The 18,886-nt window shown below is 50.6% G+C and overlaps 1 protein-coding gene across 1 annotated transcript; it reads right to left on the reverse strand.

Annotated features, from left to right (window-relative positions):
* Positions 1-1,264: 1,264 nt before the first annotated feature.
* On the reverse strand, positions 1,265-18,620 carry pofut1 (protein O-fucosyltransferase 1). Its single transcript, XM_072591479.1, has 9 exons — positions 18,602-18,620; positions 17,210-17,331; positions 14,085-14,285; positions 12,267-12,388; positions 10,575-10,757; positions 9,322-9,434; positions 7,872-8,064; positions 4,506-4,748; positions 1,265-1,970 (listed from the first exon to the last, which is right to left on the reverse strand). The coding sequence occupies exons 2-9, from the start codon at positions 17,280-17,282 to the stop codon at positions 1,782-1,784; spliced, it is 1,317 nt and encodes a 438-aa protein (XP_072447580.1). The 5' UTR covers positions 17,283-17,331; positions 18,602-18,620; the 3' UTR covers positions 1,265-1,781.
* Between the last annotated feature and the right edge of the window lie 266 nt (positions 18,621-18,886).

The raw sequence follows: 18,886 nt of genomic DNA on the forward strand, positions 1-18,886 counted from the left end.
CTGGGAAAGAGAAAACTGAGAGGGGTGACCTGATAGAGGGCTGCATGGGTCTGGGGAGGTAGCAGTGCAGAAAATAGGGCCGTTAGTATAGCGAGGGGAAACTCGATTATCTGAAGGACATGGGGGGGGGGGGGGGAGGAATATTTTGTTTGGATAATCGAATGCTGGATAACACAGTTTAGCCAAAAATCAGGACCTTGTGATCTTATCAACATGATCCAAAATTCAGATAATCAAATGCCAAATAATTGAGGTTTCTTCATCAATGCTTACCCAATTGGTAATTTTCGATGCAGTATCCCCATCTGGTGGTGGTGAAAGGTTTTATCAAATCTATTTCTTCCCCATTTCAAATTTCCAGCGATCTGAAGCATGGCAGTACAGTTAACCAGCCATATCATACTGACTGAATTCTCACACATCGTGCTACAGCCAGGAGAGATCACCTCATTCACAACCTGCCTGTGAGGTTATCTCCAGGGACCAGTCAAAGGGCTCCTACATTTTTTTTTGTGTGAATCTGAAACCCCTGGACAGAACAATGTCATCAATTTCAAAGTGCAATACAATACTGCACGTTTTTGGCACTTCTCTTAGAATCCCAGCATAGGGTTAATCAAAACAATCCCAGGACAGGGACAGCCTGGGGTTAGATAGAGTAAAGCTCCCTCTACACTGTCCCCCCCACCCCCCGTCAAACACTCCCAAGGACAGGGACAGCGTGGGGTTAGAAACAGAGTAAAGCTCCCTGTAAATTGTCCCCCCCATCAAACGCTCCCAGGACAGGGACAGCACGGGGTTAGATACAGGGTAAAGCTTCCTCTACACTGCGCCCCCATCAAACACTCCCAGGACAGGGACAGCATGGGGTTAGATACATGGTAAAGCTCCCTCTACACTGTCCCCCATCAAACACTCCCAGGACAGGGACAGCACGGGGTTCGATACAGAGTAAAGCTCCCTCTACACTGTCCCCATCAAACACTCCCAGGACAGGGGACAGCACGGGGTTAGATACAGAGTAAAGCTTCCTCTACACTGTCCCCCATCAAACACTCCCAGGACAGGGACAGCACGGGGTTAGATACAGGGTAAAGCTGCCACCACTCTTAAACTAAACGTAAAGCTTCCTCAACCCTGTCCCCTTCAAACACTCCCCGGACAGTTACAGCACGGCGTTAGATAGAGAGTAAAGCTCCCTCTACACTTCAGCATCTTAACACAGTTTCCTTCCCTTGGTGTGATGATAAGAAAGACATCAGAATCAATAAAGATTTTTTTTATTGTCGTATCAGAATTAAAACATGACGGGGAGGACTTATCTGTTTCTCGTCGTCATCCTCTTCACCAATGGTCCTGGAGCAAACCTGGAGGATTATTCCACCCAAAGTTCACACCCGGATCCCACACTAATCTTCCCGGTGGTGTCGAGCTGATTTGGGCCCTCTGACTTCATCCTCGGCACACAGCCTGAGCTCTGGTGCGGAGCGCTGGAGTGTAGGCCCTAACCACTGCTGTTGCGTTTGTGTGTATGTGTTTTTTTTTGACAATGCACTCGCCTGGGTGCACGCGCGTGAGTGAGCTTCCACAGAGAGTGCGTGTGCATGAGTGAAGAGCTGCAAGAGGGGTTCAAGCGTTCCAACGCGGGCCCCATTCGAGATCGGAGTCGCGTGACGCATTGGCTGAGAACGGTCCGGTAGAAGTCAGGGCACCTTCTCTGCGCCCACCCTCAACAAACCCCCACACAGCTCACTCCCCCACCCCCACCCTTCAGCCCTGCCTCAGAGCTCGTCCCGGGGCCCTGGTGGGTCGTCCAAGCCGAAAAACGAGGAGGGCTTGGCATTAACGTCCCGCTGGCGCTTGACGAAGGCGGTGAAGGAGGATACGCAGTTCCCTATGAAGTGATCGGCCTGGCCGAGGATGTAGAGGTCGGTCTGGGGCAGGGGTGGTTGCAGACTCACCACCTTCACCTAGAGAAGCAGAGAGAGAGAGAGAGAGAGAGAGAGAGAGAGAGAGATGAGGCACCTACTGCTGTGTGATGGTACAGGACAGTCACAGTTTTGATGCAAACCTCCAACCAACTTCATTTACACACCAGGGACAAAGTGAGGACCCGCAGAGGCTGGAGCTCAGAGTCGAGAGTGCGGCACTTGGAAAAAGCACTCCATCCGAGCAGCAGGAGAATCGCTGAGCTTCCCCCCTTTATCAACATTTCAGGGTTACCACGGACCGTAAAACCGAATTGTACCAGCCATACAAATACTGCGGCTGCCAGAGCAAATCAGAAGCTGGGAATTCTGCAGCCAATGACTCATCGCCTGACTAGCCACCAAACAACATGACCCTCTCTCACTAGTAGGACACCACTCTGACTGGGACAACACATGCATCCTAGGACAAGCCAAACAGAGGGACGCACAAAATTCCTAGAAGCATGGCATTCCAACCGGAACTCTATCAACAAACACATCGACTTGGATCCCATTTACCACCGCCTGAGAAAAGGAACAGGAAATGACATCACCACAGGAAATGACATCACCAACCCAAAGTAATCCAGGCAGATAAACAGAAAGCAGGAATCAGCAGCAGTACTTCGCCTGGAGGCTCACTGAAGATGTGACCGTGTAGGGTGACGAAACATCTGGAAATTAACCTTCCAGCTCAGCGAGCAAACCTACACCCGGAACCTCAACCTGAGCTACAAATCTTCTCACCACCTGACTCCCCACCATCGCCAGGGCACAAGTCAGGAGTGTGACGGAATACTCCCCACTTGCCCTGGACAAGTGCAGCACCAACATTCGAGATACTCAACACCATCTGGGACAAAAACAGCCCCCGCTTGATTGGCACCACATCCCACTCCCTCCACCACCGACGCTCAGGTAGCAGCAGTGTGTACCATCTACAAGATGCACTGCACAGAGAGTCCTTCGGCAGTGCCTTCCAGGCCCTGGGCCAATGCTACCTAGAAGGGCAAAAGCAGCAGATACTTGGGGAACAAGTTTCCCTCAAATGTGCACGTAATCCTGACTTGGAAATATATCGGTTATACCTTTAGGTGTTGCCAGGTTAAAATCCCAGAACTCTCCTTCTCCCTAACAGCATTGTGGGTCGGCCTACAGCACTTGGACTGCAGTGATTCAAGATGGCACCTCATCACCACATTCTCAAGGGGTGACTGGGGACGGGCTATAAATGGAGGCTCCAGCCAGAGTAGTACAAATCCGGTTTTAAAAAGAAACACATTAACTGGGTGTGATGGAAATCACTACCCGCTTACCACATGCCATCTGTGCGAAACGCAGCGTTCTTGACAGACTGTAGCATTCAGGGTGCATGCAGGGCCCAGCATTTGACGGTCTTCAGAGAGTAGTAACATCTAATTCCACCCAGCGATAGATTAGATTAGATTCCCTACAGTGTGGAAACAGGCCCCTTCGGCCCAACCAGTCCACACGACCCTCCGACCCCGAAGAGTAACCCACCCAGTCCCATTTCCCTGTGACTAATGCACTCTGGGTAATTCAGCATGGTCAATCCACCCCAACCTGCACATCTTCGGACTGTGGGAGGAAACCAGAGTACCCGGAGGAAACCCACGCAGACACGGGGAGAATGCGTAAACTCCACACAGTCAGTCACCTGAGGCTGGAATCGAACCTGGGTCCCTGCTGCTGTGAGGCTGCAGTGCTAACCACTGAGCCACCTATAGGGAAGGGGGTCTGTCACACAAGGTTTTTGATAGGCCCCTCAGGAGAGTTTGGGGAGGTTGGAGATTACAGGCTGTTCGAAACGGGCAGAATGAACAAAAACAGGACAGGCCACGCTAAATGACCCCTAGTGTTCAGGGATGTGTAGGGTTAGTCAGGGGTAAGTATAATGGGTTTTGGGTGGGAGACTCTTCGGCGGGTCGGTGTGGACTTGTTGGGCCGAAGGGCCTGTTTCCACAGGGAATTCCATGTTATGTGTGTGGTACAGTTTGCTACGACAGCAGCTGAACTCTTCTGTGTCAGGGCCTCAGGAACCCAAAGCTGCTGGTAGACCTCAGGAAGACCTTCCAGATACTGTAAGCAGTTGGGAGTTAGGACTCAGAAGGAAGACCAAGACAGGTGAGAAATGCGATGGGTCGTTGGTTACGTGGGGGGGGGGGGGGGGGGGGGTGGCGTGGAGGGGGAGAGATGTGGGAGGCTTTGCTGAAACCCGAGAGCATTAACCCTTCAGTACCGCCAAGGAGGTGGGGATTGAAAAGCACAGGCGCTCTCTGTTTGATGCAAGGAAGGATGATTGGATCGGGTACAGGGAAGGTTGCTGGGGGATTGTGGTTAGGGTTGGTTAGAGGGTGATCAGACATCCAGAGCCCTTGCCATTTCTGATCCCTAGATTCCTAACCCAACTTTGGCACCTGCTCCTCCCTTGCTGAGGGCTACATGTCAAGGTGGGGGGGTGGAGAAGACGAGTCTGGGAGCAATGGGGTTAGAGTTCTTGATTTGGAGCCTTACCTGGCTGTCCACGGCCTTCTCTATCTCGGCGCTGAAGGTCTCGGAGTCAGTGGCGATGTACACTGCCTTGGCGTTGATCCTTTTCGTCCAGGTGGTCACTGCCCTTCTGATCTCGGCCAGACCAGGCAAACACATCTCCATGGTCAGAGGCCGGGCCGTCTGCCGGTTATAACCCACACACTGCGGCGAAGCCATGAGGTGCGGTCCCGCTGTGCCATCCTTCACCATGTTACAGGCGTTCTTCTGTTGGGTCACGAGACACAAAATGGACGGACTGGCCAACGCAAGTTCACCAGAATGCTCCCTCACCTCTTCAATGAATTAAATAATGCATACAGCAGCAAGAGTAGGCCATTCAGCCCCTCGGTCCTGCTCGGCCATTCAGTAAGATTAAGGAGGAACAAGTTGTGACCCCCAACTCCCTTGATGATCAGAGCTTCAAACACATCCCAGATTCCAGTGCTCTCCCATCGACAGAATTCCAAACATCAAGGACTCTCTGAGAAAGAGTTCTCGTTGTCACCTTAAACCTTATCCCCTGGTTCTAGATTCCCTCAAGACTGGAAACATCTCAGCACCTACCTGGTCCCTTCTGATTCATATTGCTTTCAGGACTGCAGATGCCGGAGATCAGAGTCTCGATTAGTGCGGTGCTGGAAAAATACAGCAGGTCAGGCAGCATCCGAGGAGCAGGAGAGTCAACGTTTCGGGCAAGAGCTCTTCATCACCTCTGACTCTTCTGAGTCCTGATTTGGAGGTGCTGGTTTTGGACTGGGTGGGGGGGGGGGGGGGGGGGGGGGGGGAGGTGGACAAAGTTAAAAATCCCCCAACACCAGGTTATAGCCCAACAGGTTTATTTGGAAGCACTAGCTTTCGGAGCGCCGCTCCTTCATCAGGGGGTTGTGGAGAATAAGATTGTAAGACACAGAATAAATTCCGTGTCTTACAATCTTATTCTCCACTAACCACCTGATGAAGGAGCAGCGCTCCGAAAGCTAGTGCATCCAAATAAACCTATTGGACTATAACCTGGTGTCGTGTGACTTTTAACCTTCTTCGGAGTCCCGACCTGAGCAACCTTTCCTCATACGACTAACCTTTTCAAATCATGAAGTGTTGGACTGGGGTGGACAAAGTTAAAAATCACACAACACCAAGTTACAGTCCGACAGGTTTATCTGGAAGCACTAGCTTTCGGAGCGCTGCCCCTTCATCCTGACAACCACCTGAGGAAGGAACAGCGCTCCCAAAGCTGGTGGTTCCAAATAAACCTTTCAACTCAGAAACCAGGCAAGTGGACCTACGCTCAACTGTTCCCAATGCAATTTTATTATTTTGTTTGAAAATAATTGTTCATGGTTTTGCGGGAGTTGCTGGCTCAGCCAGAATTTATGGATCATTTCAAAGGGCAGTGGGTCTGGAGTCACATGTAGGCCAGACTGGGTAAGGAGAGATTTTCCTCCCCTGAAGGACATGAGTGAACCAGGCAGGTCATTACAGGTGCACAACCCTTTATCCGAAACGCTCGGGACCAGCTGGCTTTCGAAATTCCAGAATTTTTCTAATTTTAGAACACGTGACAGTTTGACAGTGAATTTTTTTTAAAAAAAAATCTTACCCAGCAGCAGACTTACTGTGAGTAAAACAGGCCCTGGGACAGAATTGAGGCCTGCCAGTACTAGGCCCCACCTCACCCCCAACGTCGCATCTGAGTGACACGAGCGGGTGTGGACTTGGGTTAACTGTTTGTGCGCCAAACAACTTTGTTCATGAGGAAAAAAAAACTTCGCAAAGGAAAAAGACCTTCAGATTTCGGAGCTTTTCGGATAAAGGGTTGTCGACCTGGACCAACAAATGACAATGGATGCACGGTTACCACTTGGCCATTTCTTAAAATTTCAGATTTTTATCGAATTTAAATGTCACCATCTGCCAAGCTGTATCCTCAGAACGTTAGTTTGTGGCTCTGTGTTGCTATGGTACCAGCACCCCCGTCCCCACCCCATATGTCCATCCCTCCTGAAGTAAGAACACTTGAAACTGGACACAGTACTCGAGACACTGTTCTACCAATGGCCAGGACAGTTTTAGTAATAAACTGCACTGGTACTGGGAAGATTCTGGATTTGGGGAGGACTTGATAATGATGAACAACTTCTTAGTGTCCATTCACTGACAAATTCTTAATAAGCCAGGGAATACAGCTAAATGCATTGTGAATGAACTCTGCAAATAGATGGCCCAGGATCTAAGTGAATGGTGTGAACAGGCTGGAGGGGCTGAATGGCCTTCTTCTATGTTGTGGTATTCTTCTTGTTTAAGTCTCTGGGCCCTGCCTTCCACCAAGCGCAAGCCCCAGAACTGTAGTGGCTGTCCTGATAACTGAGCCAAAGTGTTAGTAGTCTTGTTTCTCAACACCAGCTTGGAGCAGATGGGCAGAATGGCATGTTTCTGAGCTGGAAATCTCACCCAAACCCTTACTCTGGCCGTAGCCCTTCATAACCCAGGAGGACTGATCGGTTCCAACTGACGTCTCAGCTTTGACTAGCCAGTCGTGCAGACTCGACCCTTGGCCCTTGTCCCATCGTGCCCTCAGGCACTGCTTTCCCTCGCTGCCACGGAACTCCTGGCCTGCTGGGTTTGGGTTTGTTTAACTCAGGAGGTGAAAGGTCAGTACGCCAAGGCAGGAGGAGCATCCATTATTGGACGGTGTGGTGACACTGGAGGGAAAAGGGAGGACTGCAGGCGCTGGAGAATCAGAGTTGAGAGGGCGGTGCTGGAAAAGCAACAGCGGGTCAGGCAGCAGCCGAGGGGCAGGAAGGTCAACGGTATGGACATATGGGGTGGGGTCGGAGGCCGAGAGATAAATAGGAGGGTGGTGAGTGGGGGCCGAGAGATAAATATGAGGGGGGTGGGGGCCAAGAGATAAATAGGAGGGTGGGATAGGGCTGGGGAGACAGCTCGGAGGAAGAACGCCTCACCCTCCACCTTTGGACCCTTCAACCACATGGCGTCAACGTCACCAGTTTCCTCATCTCTCCCCCAACCTCCATCTACCCCAACCTTCCCAACTACCTTACCCCCAGCTCCACCCCCACCCTATTTATCTCTCAGCCCCCTCCCCACACACGTTCCTGATGAAGAGCTTATGCCCGGAAACGTTGACTCTCCTGCCCCTTGGATGCTGCCTGACCAGTTGCGCTTTCCTAGTGCCGCACTCTTTGACCCTGACGACGCCATTGGGTTTGTTCCCTCTGTAGTTGGCTCTCTGGTCAGGCACACGTCGGGGCTTGTCAGACTGAGACAGTGCCTTGACAGTTTGCCGACCTCCACAACAACCCGACAAATAAATAAACAGTCACTTACCCAGTCCACCCCGATGCGCAGGTGAATGCCCAGGTAAGGCCTGGGCAGCAAGGCCTGGATGTAGTTCTCGGCCTCCTGGGCGATTCTGCCTGACCACACAATGTACTTCTGCAGATGCTGGTGTTCCTTTAGCACCGGGAATTGGGCTGGAGCCCCAGGCAAGGCCAGAACCGGGTGTTTGGAGGCTGGATACCTGAAGACGGAGCAGAAGGCCTGTAAAGTTCGGTTCTGAAATATCAGCCATTTTAAAAATGCAGTGGCCAATCACAGCGCCATGCAGCATTGCTGGATAAAAAGGATATGGCATCACTGGTGGTCACAGCTCGTTGCTAAGGGGATGACATCTCCGTTGACCGTCATTTTCTTGCCTTGATGGGCCACTAAGACGCTAAGTCCTTGAGAGAACAAATCCAAGCAATGGCGGCTCAGAGGTTAACACTGCAGCCTCGATACCACCCTCAGGCAACTGTCTGTGTGTGGAGTTTGCACATTCTCCCCCCGTGTCTGTGTGGGTTCCCTCCGGGTGGTCCGGTTTCCTCCCACAGTCCAAACACGTGCAGGTCAGGGTGGATTGGCCACGCTAAATGGCCCCGTGGTGTCCAGGAATGTGCAGGCTAGGTGGATTGGCCGTGGGAAATGCAGGGTTACGGGGATGGGTGGGATGTTCTATGGAGGGTCGGTGCAGTTTGGGTTAGCACTGCTGCCTCACAGCACCAGGGACCCAGGTTCGATTCCAGCCTCGGGCGACTGTCTGTGTGGAGTTTACACATTCTCCCTGTGTCTGCGTGGGTTTCCTCCGGGTGCTCCGGTTTCCTCCCACAATCCAAAGATGTGCAGGTCAGGGTGGATTGGCCACGCTAAATTGCCCCATAGTGTTCACGGTTAGGTGCATTAGTCAGGGGTAAATATAGGCAAAAGTGAGGACTGCAGATGCTGGCGATCAGAGTCTAGATTAGAGTGGTCCTGGAAAAGCACAGCAGGTCAGGCAGCATCCGAGGAGCAGAAAAATCGACATTTCGGGTAAAAGCCCTTCATCGGGGTAAATATAGGGTAGGAGAATGGGTCTGGGTGGGTTGCTCTTTGGAGGGTCAGTGTGGACTTGTTGGGCCAAAGGGCCTGTTTCCACACTGTAGCCATTCAATGATTCGAGACCTCACGGGTTGAATAGTCTCTATCTACATTAGGGATTCTACCAGGTCATAAGCTGGTAAGATTTGAACACCGTCACTTCCCATTGCCATGGTTACAACAGGCCATTCCCTGCCACCACAGCCGCTCCTGGGTTTGCCAAGGTGACAATCCCCATAGTACAGGATCCGTAATGAGTTTGTCAAGGGTTACAGACTGTGCTGGGGAATGACGTGGGGCCCTCCCCGCAGCCCCCACCCAGTCAAATCTCCAGCTGCCTGCTGTTAGTCCCTCTGTTGGAGCCATTTTGTCCCTCGCTTACCTGTCCAGCCAATGAGCTTTGTAGTATGAGTTAAAGGCAATCCCGCTGAACAACTCTGAGCGCACAAAGTCCACGTTGAAGTGGTCCCAGAAGGGCCCGAAGGGATTCCCGTCCTGTCAGACATGACACGGTCAATCACAATGAGCCCCTGTGCCCCTGTGTTCCCAGTACCCCTGCCCTTCACCATTTCCACTGCAGTATCCCAATATTCCCAATGCCCCAAAACCTCCATACCCACTATCTCAACATTCAATAACTCTAGTCCTCGCGCTGCACGTTCAACACCAGGCCACAGGAACCAGGGGTCGGTGGCAAAGTGGTTATATCGCTGGGCCAGTAATACAGAGACCCAGGCTAACACTGAGGAGACCCAAGTTGAAATCCCACCTTGGCCACCAAGATATAATTTAAATTTAATTAATAACATCGGGAATTCAACTCTCAATGATGGCCACCACGATAATTATCCCCGATAATAGTAAAAACCCATCTCATTCCCAAATGCCCATTGGGGAAGGAAATCTGCCATTTTTACCCAGTCTGACCTACATGTGAATGCAGATCAACGTGGTTGAGTCATAGTCATAGTGACGTACAGCACGGAAACAGACCCTTCGGTCCAACCCGTCCATGCCGACCAGATATCCCAACCCAATCTAGTCCCACCTGCCAGCACCCGGCCCATATCCCTCCAAACCCTTCCTATTCATATACCCATCCAAATGCTTCTTAAACGTTGCAATTGTACCAGCCTCCACCACATTCTGGCAGCTCATTCCACACACGTACCACCCTCTGCGTGAAAAAGTTGCCCCTTAGGTCCCTTTTATATCTTTCCCCTCTCACCCTAATCATATGCCCTCTAGTTCTGGACTCCCCCACCCCAGGGAAAAGACTTTGTCTATTTATCCTATCAATGTCCCTCATAAATTTGCAAACCTCTATAAGGGTCACCCCTCAGCCTCTGACGCTCCAGGGAAAACAGCCCCAGCCTGTTCAGCCTCTCCCATTAGCTCAAACCCTCCAACCCTGGCAACATCCTTGTAAATGGCCCACTCATGGTAGTTAGGGATGAGCAGCACATCTTGCCAGCGATGCCAGGCTCCTATAAAATTGTAGGGATCGTCAGTATGATTAAATGACGGAGTGGAGCCGATGGGCTGAATGGACTTACTTCCACTCCTATGCCTTATGGTGCTCCCCCTTCTCCGGCGCCCATTCCCATCTCCCAGGCCCCCAAAACCGTACCTCACCTTCATGGGGCATGACGATCTGTCAGCACTCCTCTGAGCTGCCATCTCAAAGCAGTACGCCACCCTTTCCCCCGGGGGCCAGTGCTTCGGTGCCAGTTCCTGCATGAAATCCTCCATGCTGACCACCCGGTGGAACTCCTGGAGACTTCCCAGCTGGAAGTACTCGCTGTACGGAACGTGGGCCTGGGAAAAAACAAGGACGGGCCGCAACTCAGTTCATAACCGGCGAGAGGGGGGTCTGGGAGAGAGGGAGGATGCGGGGGTGGGGTGGGGGCGGGGAAGGGGGAGAAGACAGGTTGGTGGGGAAAAGACAAAGGGGACGTTAGCAAAGGCCAATGTATCATTCGGTTACAGAGAGTGGTGAACTCGGCCCGGGCAATCACAAAGGCCAACCTCCCATCTATAGAATCCATCTCCCAGGCCCGTTGTCAAGGAAAGGCCGCCAGCATTCTCAAAGATCTACCCCACCCTGACAATGTTTCTCTACAACCTCTACCATCGGGGAGAAGGTACAGAAGCCTGAACACACCCACCAGACGGTTTCACAACAGTTTCTACCCGACTGTTGTTAGAATACTGAATGGACTCACAAACTCTTAACATTTGCCTGTCCCTGTGTTTTTGTTTTTGCTGCTGTTTACCTCTTATCTACTCAACTCCGCTTCTAAACTCTGTGGTCGGCCTGTATTGCTCGCAAGACAAAGCTTTTCACGTGACAATAGATGCAACTCGATTCAGAGAAAGACAGGGCAGTGGGAACAGCCAGGAACTGGGTGGATTCACAACCACAGGTCGTTTGTCTCACTTGCACTCCACGCCCCGAGTGCCATACTGCACACTACAAGGCACTCGAAGAACGTATAACTACTCTACGTACCCATTCAGCCACTCTGCGGACACTTTGATCCCTGTGTACAACCATCCCCTTTGATCCCTGCACATCCTTCAGAGCCAGTCTAGCCCCTCTGTGTACACTTAGGTACTTTGGATATGGGAAAAACTACCCTTCCCACAGACAGAGAAACAAATTCTCTACCTGGGGGGGGGGGGGGGGTTCTCTCTCCCTTTTATCACACCCCCATCCTCTCTGGGCCCCAATTCCTCGCTCCATAGCCATGCTCACTTATGACGTGGCAACAACAACTTTGCATTAAGGTGGCACTGCCTTCGTGGTTTCGATTCAGCCTCCCTTCCCCCCCCCCCCCTCAGCTTCTGGTTCCTCTGGGGAGTGATATCTGACCGTGGGGGTGGGGGTGGGAGTGGGAAAACCGCTCTCCTCCGAACAGCAGTGGTGGGAATCTCTTCCATTCCCAGCACCAGCCCGAGAGATTCAATGTCCCCCAGGGCACGGGGGGGGGGGGGGGTGGGGGGAAGATGGGGGCATTCAGACACCCCCTGGCACCCTGTCACCTGGATGGTGTACCCAGGGAGAGGAGACCCAGACGGGGGTTCTGACATAGAGGATGAAGATGCTGGATAATGTTGTATCGCCATAGTCTTACCAGGGGCGACTCTTATTAGAGAGAGAGAGAGAGAGAGAAAGAGAAGCAACTGGTGGTGAAGGAGGAGAGCCCCTCATGGTCAACTCAAACCGGGGATGGGAATTGAACCCACGCTGTTGGCGCCTCACTGCTCTGTAAACCAACCATCCAGCCAACCGAGCTAAACCGACTCCCGGGATGGATAACGTACGTTTGTGTAGGGAGGCGTCTGGTGGCTGTAAACCACCCAAGGGGGCACCGCCAGCGTCCGATTCAGCATCGCCGCAAAAACCAAGGAGCCCAGGAGGTGGTCAGCCTGATTCCCAAATCGGCCTGTTTTCAAACAGAACACAGAGACGTCTTTAAGAAGGTTCAGATCCTTGGGGCACAACATCACAGATGACATTAACCCACCTCTCGAGGGCCAGGAAGGGATCAGAATTATACTAACCATGCAGCGGGGCCCACTACCGTGATGAGTTGTGGGTTTACCTGCATTGGTTAAGCCAAGATTCTGGGATGAGGTGTTGTGCTGTGATGAGAGTCTAAATTGAATCTATCTTCTCTGCAGTGTAGAAGAAGGGTAGGTGACCTTGCTGAAACTTAGAAAATTCTGAAGGGGATGGACAGGAGTCACAGGTAGATAGGAGAGTGAAGAAGGCGTTTGGTATGCTTTCCTTTATTGGTCAGAGTATTGAGTACAGGAGTTGGGAGGTCATGTTGCGGCTGTACAGGACATTGGTTAGGCCACTGTTGGAATATTGTGTGCAATTTTGGTCTCCTTCCTATCGGAAAGATGTTGTGAAACCTGAAAGGGTTCAGAAAAGATTTACAAGGATGTTGCCAGGGTTGGAGGATCTGAGCTACAGGGAGAGGCTGAACAGGCTGGGGCTGTTTTCCCTGGAGCGTCAGAGGCTGAGGGGTGACCTTATAGAGGTTTACAAAATTATGAGGGGCATGCATAGGATAAATAGACAAAGTCTTTTCCCCCCAGAGTAGGGGAGTCCAGAACTAGAGGGCATAGGTTTAGAGTGAGAGGGGAAAGATATAAAAGAGACCTAAGGGGCAACGTTTTCACACAGAGGGTGGTATGTGTATGGAATGAGCTGCCAGAGGAAGTGGTGGAGGCTGGTACAATTGCAACATTTAAGAGGCATTTGGATGGGTATATGAATAGGAGGGGTTTGGAGGGATATGGGCCGGGTGCTGGCAGGTGGGACTAGATTGGGTTGGGATACCTGGTCGGCATGGACAGGTTGGACCGAAGGGTCTGTTTCCATGTTGTACATCTCTATGACTCTATTTGGTATTGAGGGAGGTGATCCGCTGTGATCTAGAATGACTGGACACGCTCAAGGCGCTGAATGGGTCCTGCTCATAGATTGCTGACCAGAGAGGACACTGACAAGAATCAGCACAGCAGAAAAGGCAAACAGAATGCAATTTTTTGCACGGTGTGTGTGTGTGAGAGAGTGCGAGAGAAACCTTTTGTGTGTGTGTGTGTGTGTGTATACACGTGTACGCACATTGAGTTTGCACATTCTCCCCGTGTCTGCATGGGTTCCCTCCTGGCGCTCTGGTTTCCTCCCACAGTCCAAATATGTGCAGGTTAGGGTGGATAGGCCGTGCTAAATTGTCACATAGTGTCCAGAGATGTGTAGGTTAGGTGCATTAGTCATGGGCAAATGTGGAATGGGTCTGGGTGGGTTACTCTTCACAGGGTCAGTGTGGACTTGGTGGGCCAAATGGCCTGTTTCCACACTGTAGGGAATTCTATGAAGCAGTTAGAGTAGGTGCTCTCCCATAAGGAAGCGGAAAATAGTTAAAGGAAACATTAATACTTTCAAAGAGTCAGCGGCCCCCTTTTCTGCGCTCCATGACTCTGCTATCCAGTTAGCGATGCAATACACAGTCGAATAGTCCCCTTCAACTCAGGGAGAAAGAACAAAGAAGCAGTTTGAGGCTGTGGACGTGGAGAGAGGATGGTCCTGATAGAGGTGAGGGTATACCCAGGAGCCTCGTCACTTACCCATACAGGGGCAGTAGACCACGTAGCCATTCTCATCCCATGTCAGGGGCTGATGTTCAGTTGTACAGCCCAGAGGGAGCCAGCCCCACTGGAGGAAGAGGAGGAGGGCAAGTCGGAGGCTTGGGGGCCCTGCCCTGGCCCTCATTTCACACGCTGCTCGATGTCCCACGATCACTGAACCAGGCGCATGGTTGCGTTCTCCTGTCAGGCCAAGCAGAGAGGTCAGCTCACATCCGAGTGCAGAAATCCTCCAGCTCCCCCCACCTCCAACCCAAGGCCTGGCGCCTCCTCAATCCTGTCCCCTTTAGCCGCCTGGTAGCACCATCCCCACTTTTCCATCGTCCCTCCTGCACCCAGACCCCCCCCCCCCACCTCCCCCCCCCTCCTCATACCCACCTTCCCTGGGCTGGCAGAGGTGGGGAGGAAAAATGGGTGCTCATAAGTCAGTTGGCGTCTCAATATCCCACGACATTGCTCACTGAGGCTAGCTCGGGTTTGACGGTGATGCTTCTGTAGCCGAATTGCCATCAGGCACCAGCAGCACGGGATCTGGATTGAACTGAGGGCTGGGGTGGGCAGGGGGGAAGTAGCACCAAGGATCACATTGACTAAGGTGCACACGCACACCGCTCCCTGAAGGAACAGTATACAGAGGAATCTCGATTAACCAAAGGACACGGCCAGAGAGTATTTCGTTCGGCTAATTCAATTCCAAATAACATAGTTTAGCCGAGCATCAGGACATTGCGATCTCGCCGGATAATCTGATACTCCGATAATCGAGGGCTGGATAATCGAGGTCCCTCTGTAACAGGAGAGAGTGAGGACTGCAGATGTTGGAGATCAGTTGAGAGAGCGGTGCTGGAAAAGCACAGCAGGTCAGGCAGCAGCCGAGGAGCAGGGGAGTCAACGTTTCGGGCACAAGCCTTTCACCAGGCCCGAAAGGTCGCCTCTCCTGCTCCTCGGATGCTGCCTGGCCGGCTGTGCTTTTCCAGCACCACCCTCTCGACTCTCGAACTGTATATAATGTTGGTTAGGCCACAGCCTGACTGTTGCATGCAGTTCTGGGACCTGCATTCGGGGGGGAGCAAGGGGGATTGACTGGGATGTCGCCCGGTCTGCACTGATTTACCAGGACGTTGCCTGGGCTGGAGAGTTTCGGTTACAAAGAGAGACTGGACAAACTGAGACTGTTTACCTTGGAGCAGAAGGGACTGAGAGGGGACACAGTGCCATAGAGATGTACAGCACAGAAACAGACCCTTCGGCCCAGCTCATCCATGCCGACCAGATATCCCAACCCAATCTAGTCCCACCTGCCAGCACCCGGCCCATATCCCTCCAAACCCTTCCTATTCATATACCCATCCAAATGCCTTTTAAATGTTGCAATTGTACCAGCCTCCACCACTTCCTCTGGCAGCTCATTCCATACACGTACCACCTTCTGTGTGAAAAAGTTGCCCCTTAGGTCTCTTTTATATCTTTCCCCTCTCACCCTAAACCTGTGCCCTCTAATTCTGGACTCCCCCACCCCAGGGAAAAAGACCTTGTCTATTTACCCTATCCATGCCCCTCATGATTTTATAAACCTCTATAAGGTCACCCCCTCAGCCTCCGACGCTCCAGGGAAAACAGCCCCAGCCTGTTCAGCCGCTCCCTATAGCTCAAACCCTGGCAACATCCTTGTAAATCTTTTCTGCACCCTTCCAAGTTTCATAACATCTTTCTAATAGCAGTGCGACCAGAACTGAATGCAATATTCCAAAAAATATACCAACGTCCTGTACAGCCTCAACATGACCTCCCAATGTCTATGTTCACTGACCAATAAAGGCAAACGTACAAACATCCTCACCTAATTGAGATGCATAAAATTACAAGGGGCATAACAGGAGTAAAACGTTCCCCATGGTGGAGTGATCGTGACCAAAGACACAAAGTTAAGGTAATGAGCAAGTGCTTTACAGGATATGAGGTAAAATGTATGTATGAGAGAGAGAGAGAGAGAGAGTATGCACGTGTGTGTATAGGCATGTGAACTTGTGTGTGCACCTGTGCGTGAATGTGCATATGAGTGTGTCTGTATATGTGCGTGTGTGTTTATGCCTGTGTGTGTCTATGTCTGTGTATGTATGTGTGTCTCTGTGTATGTGTGTGTGAGAGAGAGAGAAAGAGAGAAAAGAGTGTGTGAGAGAGACAGAGAGAATGTGTGTGAGAAAGTGTGTGAGAGAAAGTGTGTGTGTGAGAGAAAGTGTGTGTGAGAAAAAGTGTGTGAGAGAGAGAAAGAAAGAGAGAAAAGTGTGTGTGTGAGAGAGTGTGTGTGTGAGAGAGAAAGAAAGAGAGAAAAGTGTGTGTGTGAGAGAGTGTGTGTGTGAGAGAGAAAGAGAGAAAAGTGTGTGTGAGAGAGAAAAGAGTGTGTGTGTGTGAGAGAGTGTGTGTGAGAGAGAAAAGAGTGTGTGTGTGTGAGAGAGAAAGAAAGAGAGAAAAGTGTGTGTGTGTGTTTGTGAGAGAGAGAGAGAATGTGTGAGTGTGAAAGAGAGTGAGTGAGTTACGAGCAGGAGGAGGTCGGACCCTACAAAACACTGAGTCAGTATTTCAAGGAGCAATGCCAGGCTGTGGGGCAAGTGCTGGAAAATAGGATGTCAATAGTGAGGTGGTTGTTTTTGGAACCACTCCCCACCCCCTCCCTGACCATCCCACTGTGGCCCATCAGTTGTTTGGAAAGATTCGACCTTGGTTCACCTCCCCTTACTGCTTCCTCCCGTCCCCCCCGCCTCTACAACTGAAGGGCTCTCTTCCCCCAGTCTCCCACTGCGCAGCCAACGCTGTATGTCCCTGTTACCAACACACACGGTCCCAGGAACATGCCAAAGCCAGCCTGTGTTTCAATGCAACCCGCAAGCCCCCGATTACCAGCCTCCTCCGTTCAACTCCGGACAGGACAGAGGCAAGTCTAACAACGAGGGAGTTCTCTCTCCTCCTCCTCCTCCTCCTCCCCCCAAACCGCTCAAAGAAAGGGTCCATTAGTGAAAAGTGAGAGAGCTGATCAAATGGAAACTGGGAGCCAGACAGACACAAAGGGAAGGAGACAGAGAGCGAGGAACAGACAAGTTTGACTCTACCTCCCTGAGACTGAGACTTCAACAGCTCCCTTTCCTGCCACACAGTCTGATGGGAAATTGCATTCTCTCTCATTCACTCTCCACCCACTCACTTTTGCTATGGAGAGCTGCAAGGGACATAACTAGAGAGAGAGAGAGAGAGAATAAGTACATACAGACTGCTGCTGCAGTTCCACCTTTTAACTGTCTTGATTTGGAGATGCTGGTGTTGGACTGGGGTGTACAAAGTTAAAAATCACACAACACCAGGTTATAGTCCAACAGTTAAAAATCACACAACACCAGGTTATAGTCTAACAGGTTTATTCAGGATTTGGAGATCCCGGTGTTGGACTGGGGTGGACAAAGTTAAAAATCACACAACACCAGGTTATTGTCCAACAGTTAAAAATCACACAACACCAGGTTATAGACCAACAGTTAAAAGTCACACAACACCAGGTTATAGACCAACAGTTAAAAATCACACAACACCAGGTTATTGTCCAACAGTTAAAAATCACACAACACCAGGTTATAGACCGATAGTTAAAAATCACACAACACCAGGTTATAGACCAACAGTTAAAAGTCACACAACACCAGGTTATTGTCCAACAGTTAAAAATCACCCAACACCAGGTTATAGACCAACAGTTAAAAATCACACAACACCAGGTTATAGTCCAACAGTTAAAAATCACCCAACACCAGGTTATAGACCAACAGTTAAAAATCACACAACACCAGGTTATAGACCAACAGTTAAAAATCACACGACACCAGGTTATTGTCCAACAGTTAAAAATCACACAACACCAGGTTATTGCCCAACAGTTAAAAATCACACAACACCAGGTTATAGACCAACAGTTAAAAATCACACACCAGGTTATAGTCCAACAGTTAAAAATCACCCAACACCAGGTTATAGACCAACAGTTAAAAATCACACAACACCAGGTTATAGATCAACAGTTAAAAATCACCCAACACCAGGTTATAGCCCAACAGGTTTATTTGGAAGCACTAGCTTTCAGAGCACTGCTCCTTCATCAGGTGGTTGTGGAGAATAAGATTGTAAGACACAGAAATAGCAAAAGTTTACAGTGCGATGTGACTGAAATTATATATTGAAAAAGGACGGGATTGTTTGTGAAGTCTCTCATCTTTCAGAATGACCATGTTGGTTTGAGTTCTTTCAAATGTAAATTGCAACACTTTTTTAAAAAGTTACATTCTCAAGTGAACTTTAACAACTGGTGTCATGTCGGCCCAGATAATGTATTGAAGGTGTTAGCTTCACTGTAAACTTTTGCTATAATTTCTGTGTCTTACAGTCTCATTTCTGGGAGCCAGACTGACACAAAGGGAAGGAGACAGAGAGCGAGGAACAGACAAGTTTGACTCTACCTCCCTGAGACTGAGACTTCAACAGCTCCCTTTCCTGCCACACAGTCTGATGGGAAACTGCCTTCTCTCTCATTCACTCTCCACCCACTCACTTTTGCTATGGAGAGCTGCAAGGGACATAACTAGAGAGAGAGAGAGAATAAGTACATACAGACTGCTGCTGTAGTTCCACCTTTTAACTGTCTTGATTTGGAGATGCTGGTGTTGGACTGGGGTGTACAAAGTTAAAAATCACACAATACCAGGTTATAGTCCAACAGTTAAAAATCACACAACACCAGGTTA

The sequence above is a fragment of the Chiloscyllium punctatum genome, chromosome 21 (genome assembly GCF_047496795.1).
Source record: "Chiloscyllium punctatum isolate Juve2018m chromosome 21, sChiPun1.3, whole genome shotgun sequence".
NCBI classification, from domain to species: Eukaryota; Metazoa; Chordata; class Chondrichthyes; order Orectolobiformes; family Hemiscylliidae; genus Chiloscyllium; species Chiloscyllium punctatum.

Excerpts from the sequence above, each read along its gene's own strand:
- pofut1 (XM_072591479.1), bottom strand. The coding sequence starts at position 17,282 with ATGAGAGAGAATGCAATTTCCCATCAGACTGTGTGGCAGGAAAGGGAG. Across the intron at positions 14,286-17,209 it reads GAAGTCTCAGTCTCAGGGAG|GAGAACGCAACCATGCGCCT; the intron begins GTAGAGTCAAAC and ends TTGGCCTGACAG. Across the intron at positions 12,389-14,084 it reads GGTCTACTGCCCCTGTATGG|GCCGATTTGGGAATCAGGCT; the intron begins GTAAGTGACGAG and ends GTTTGAAAACAG.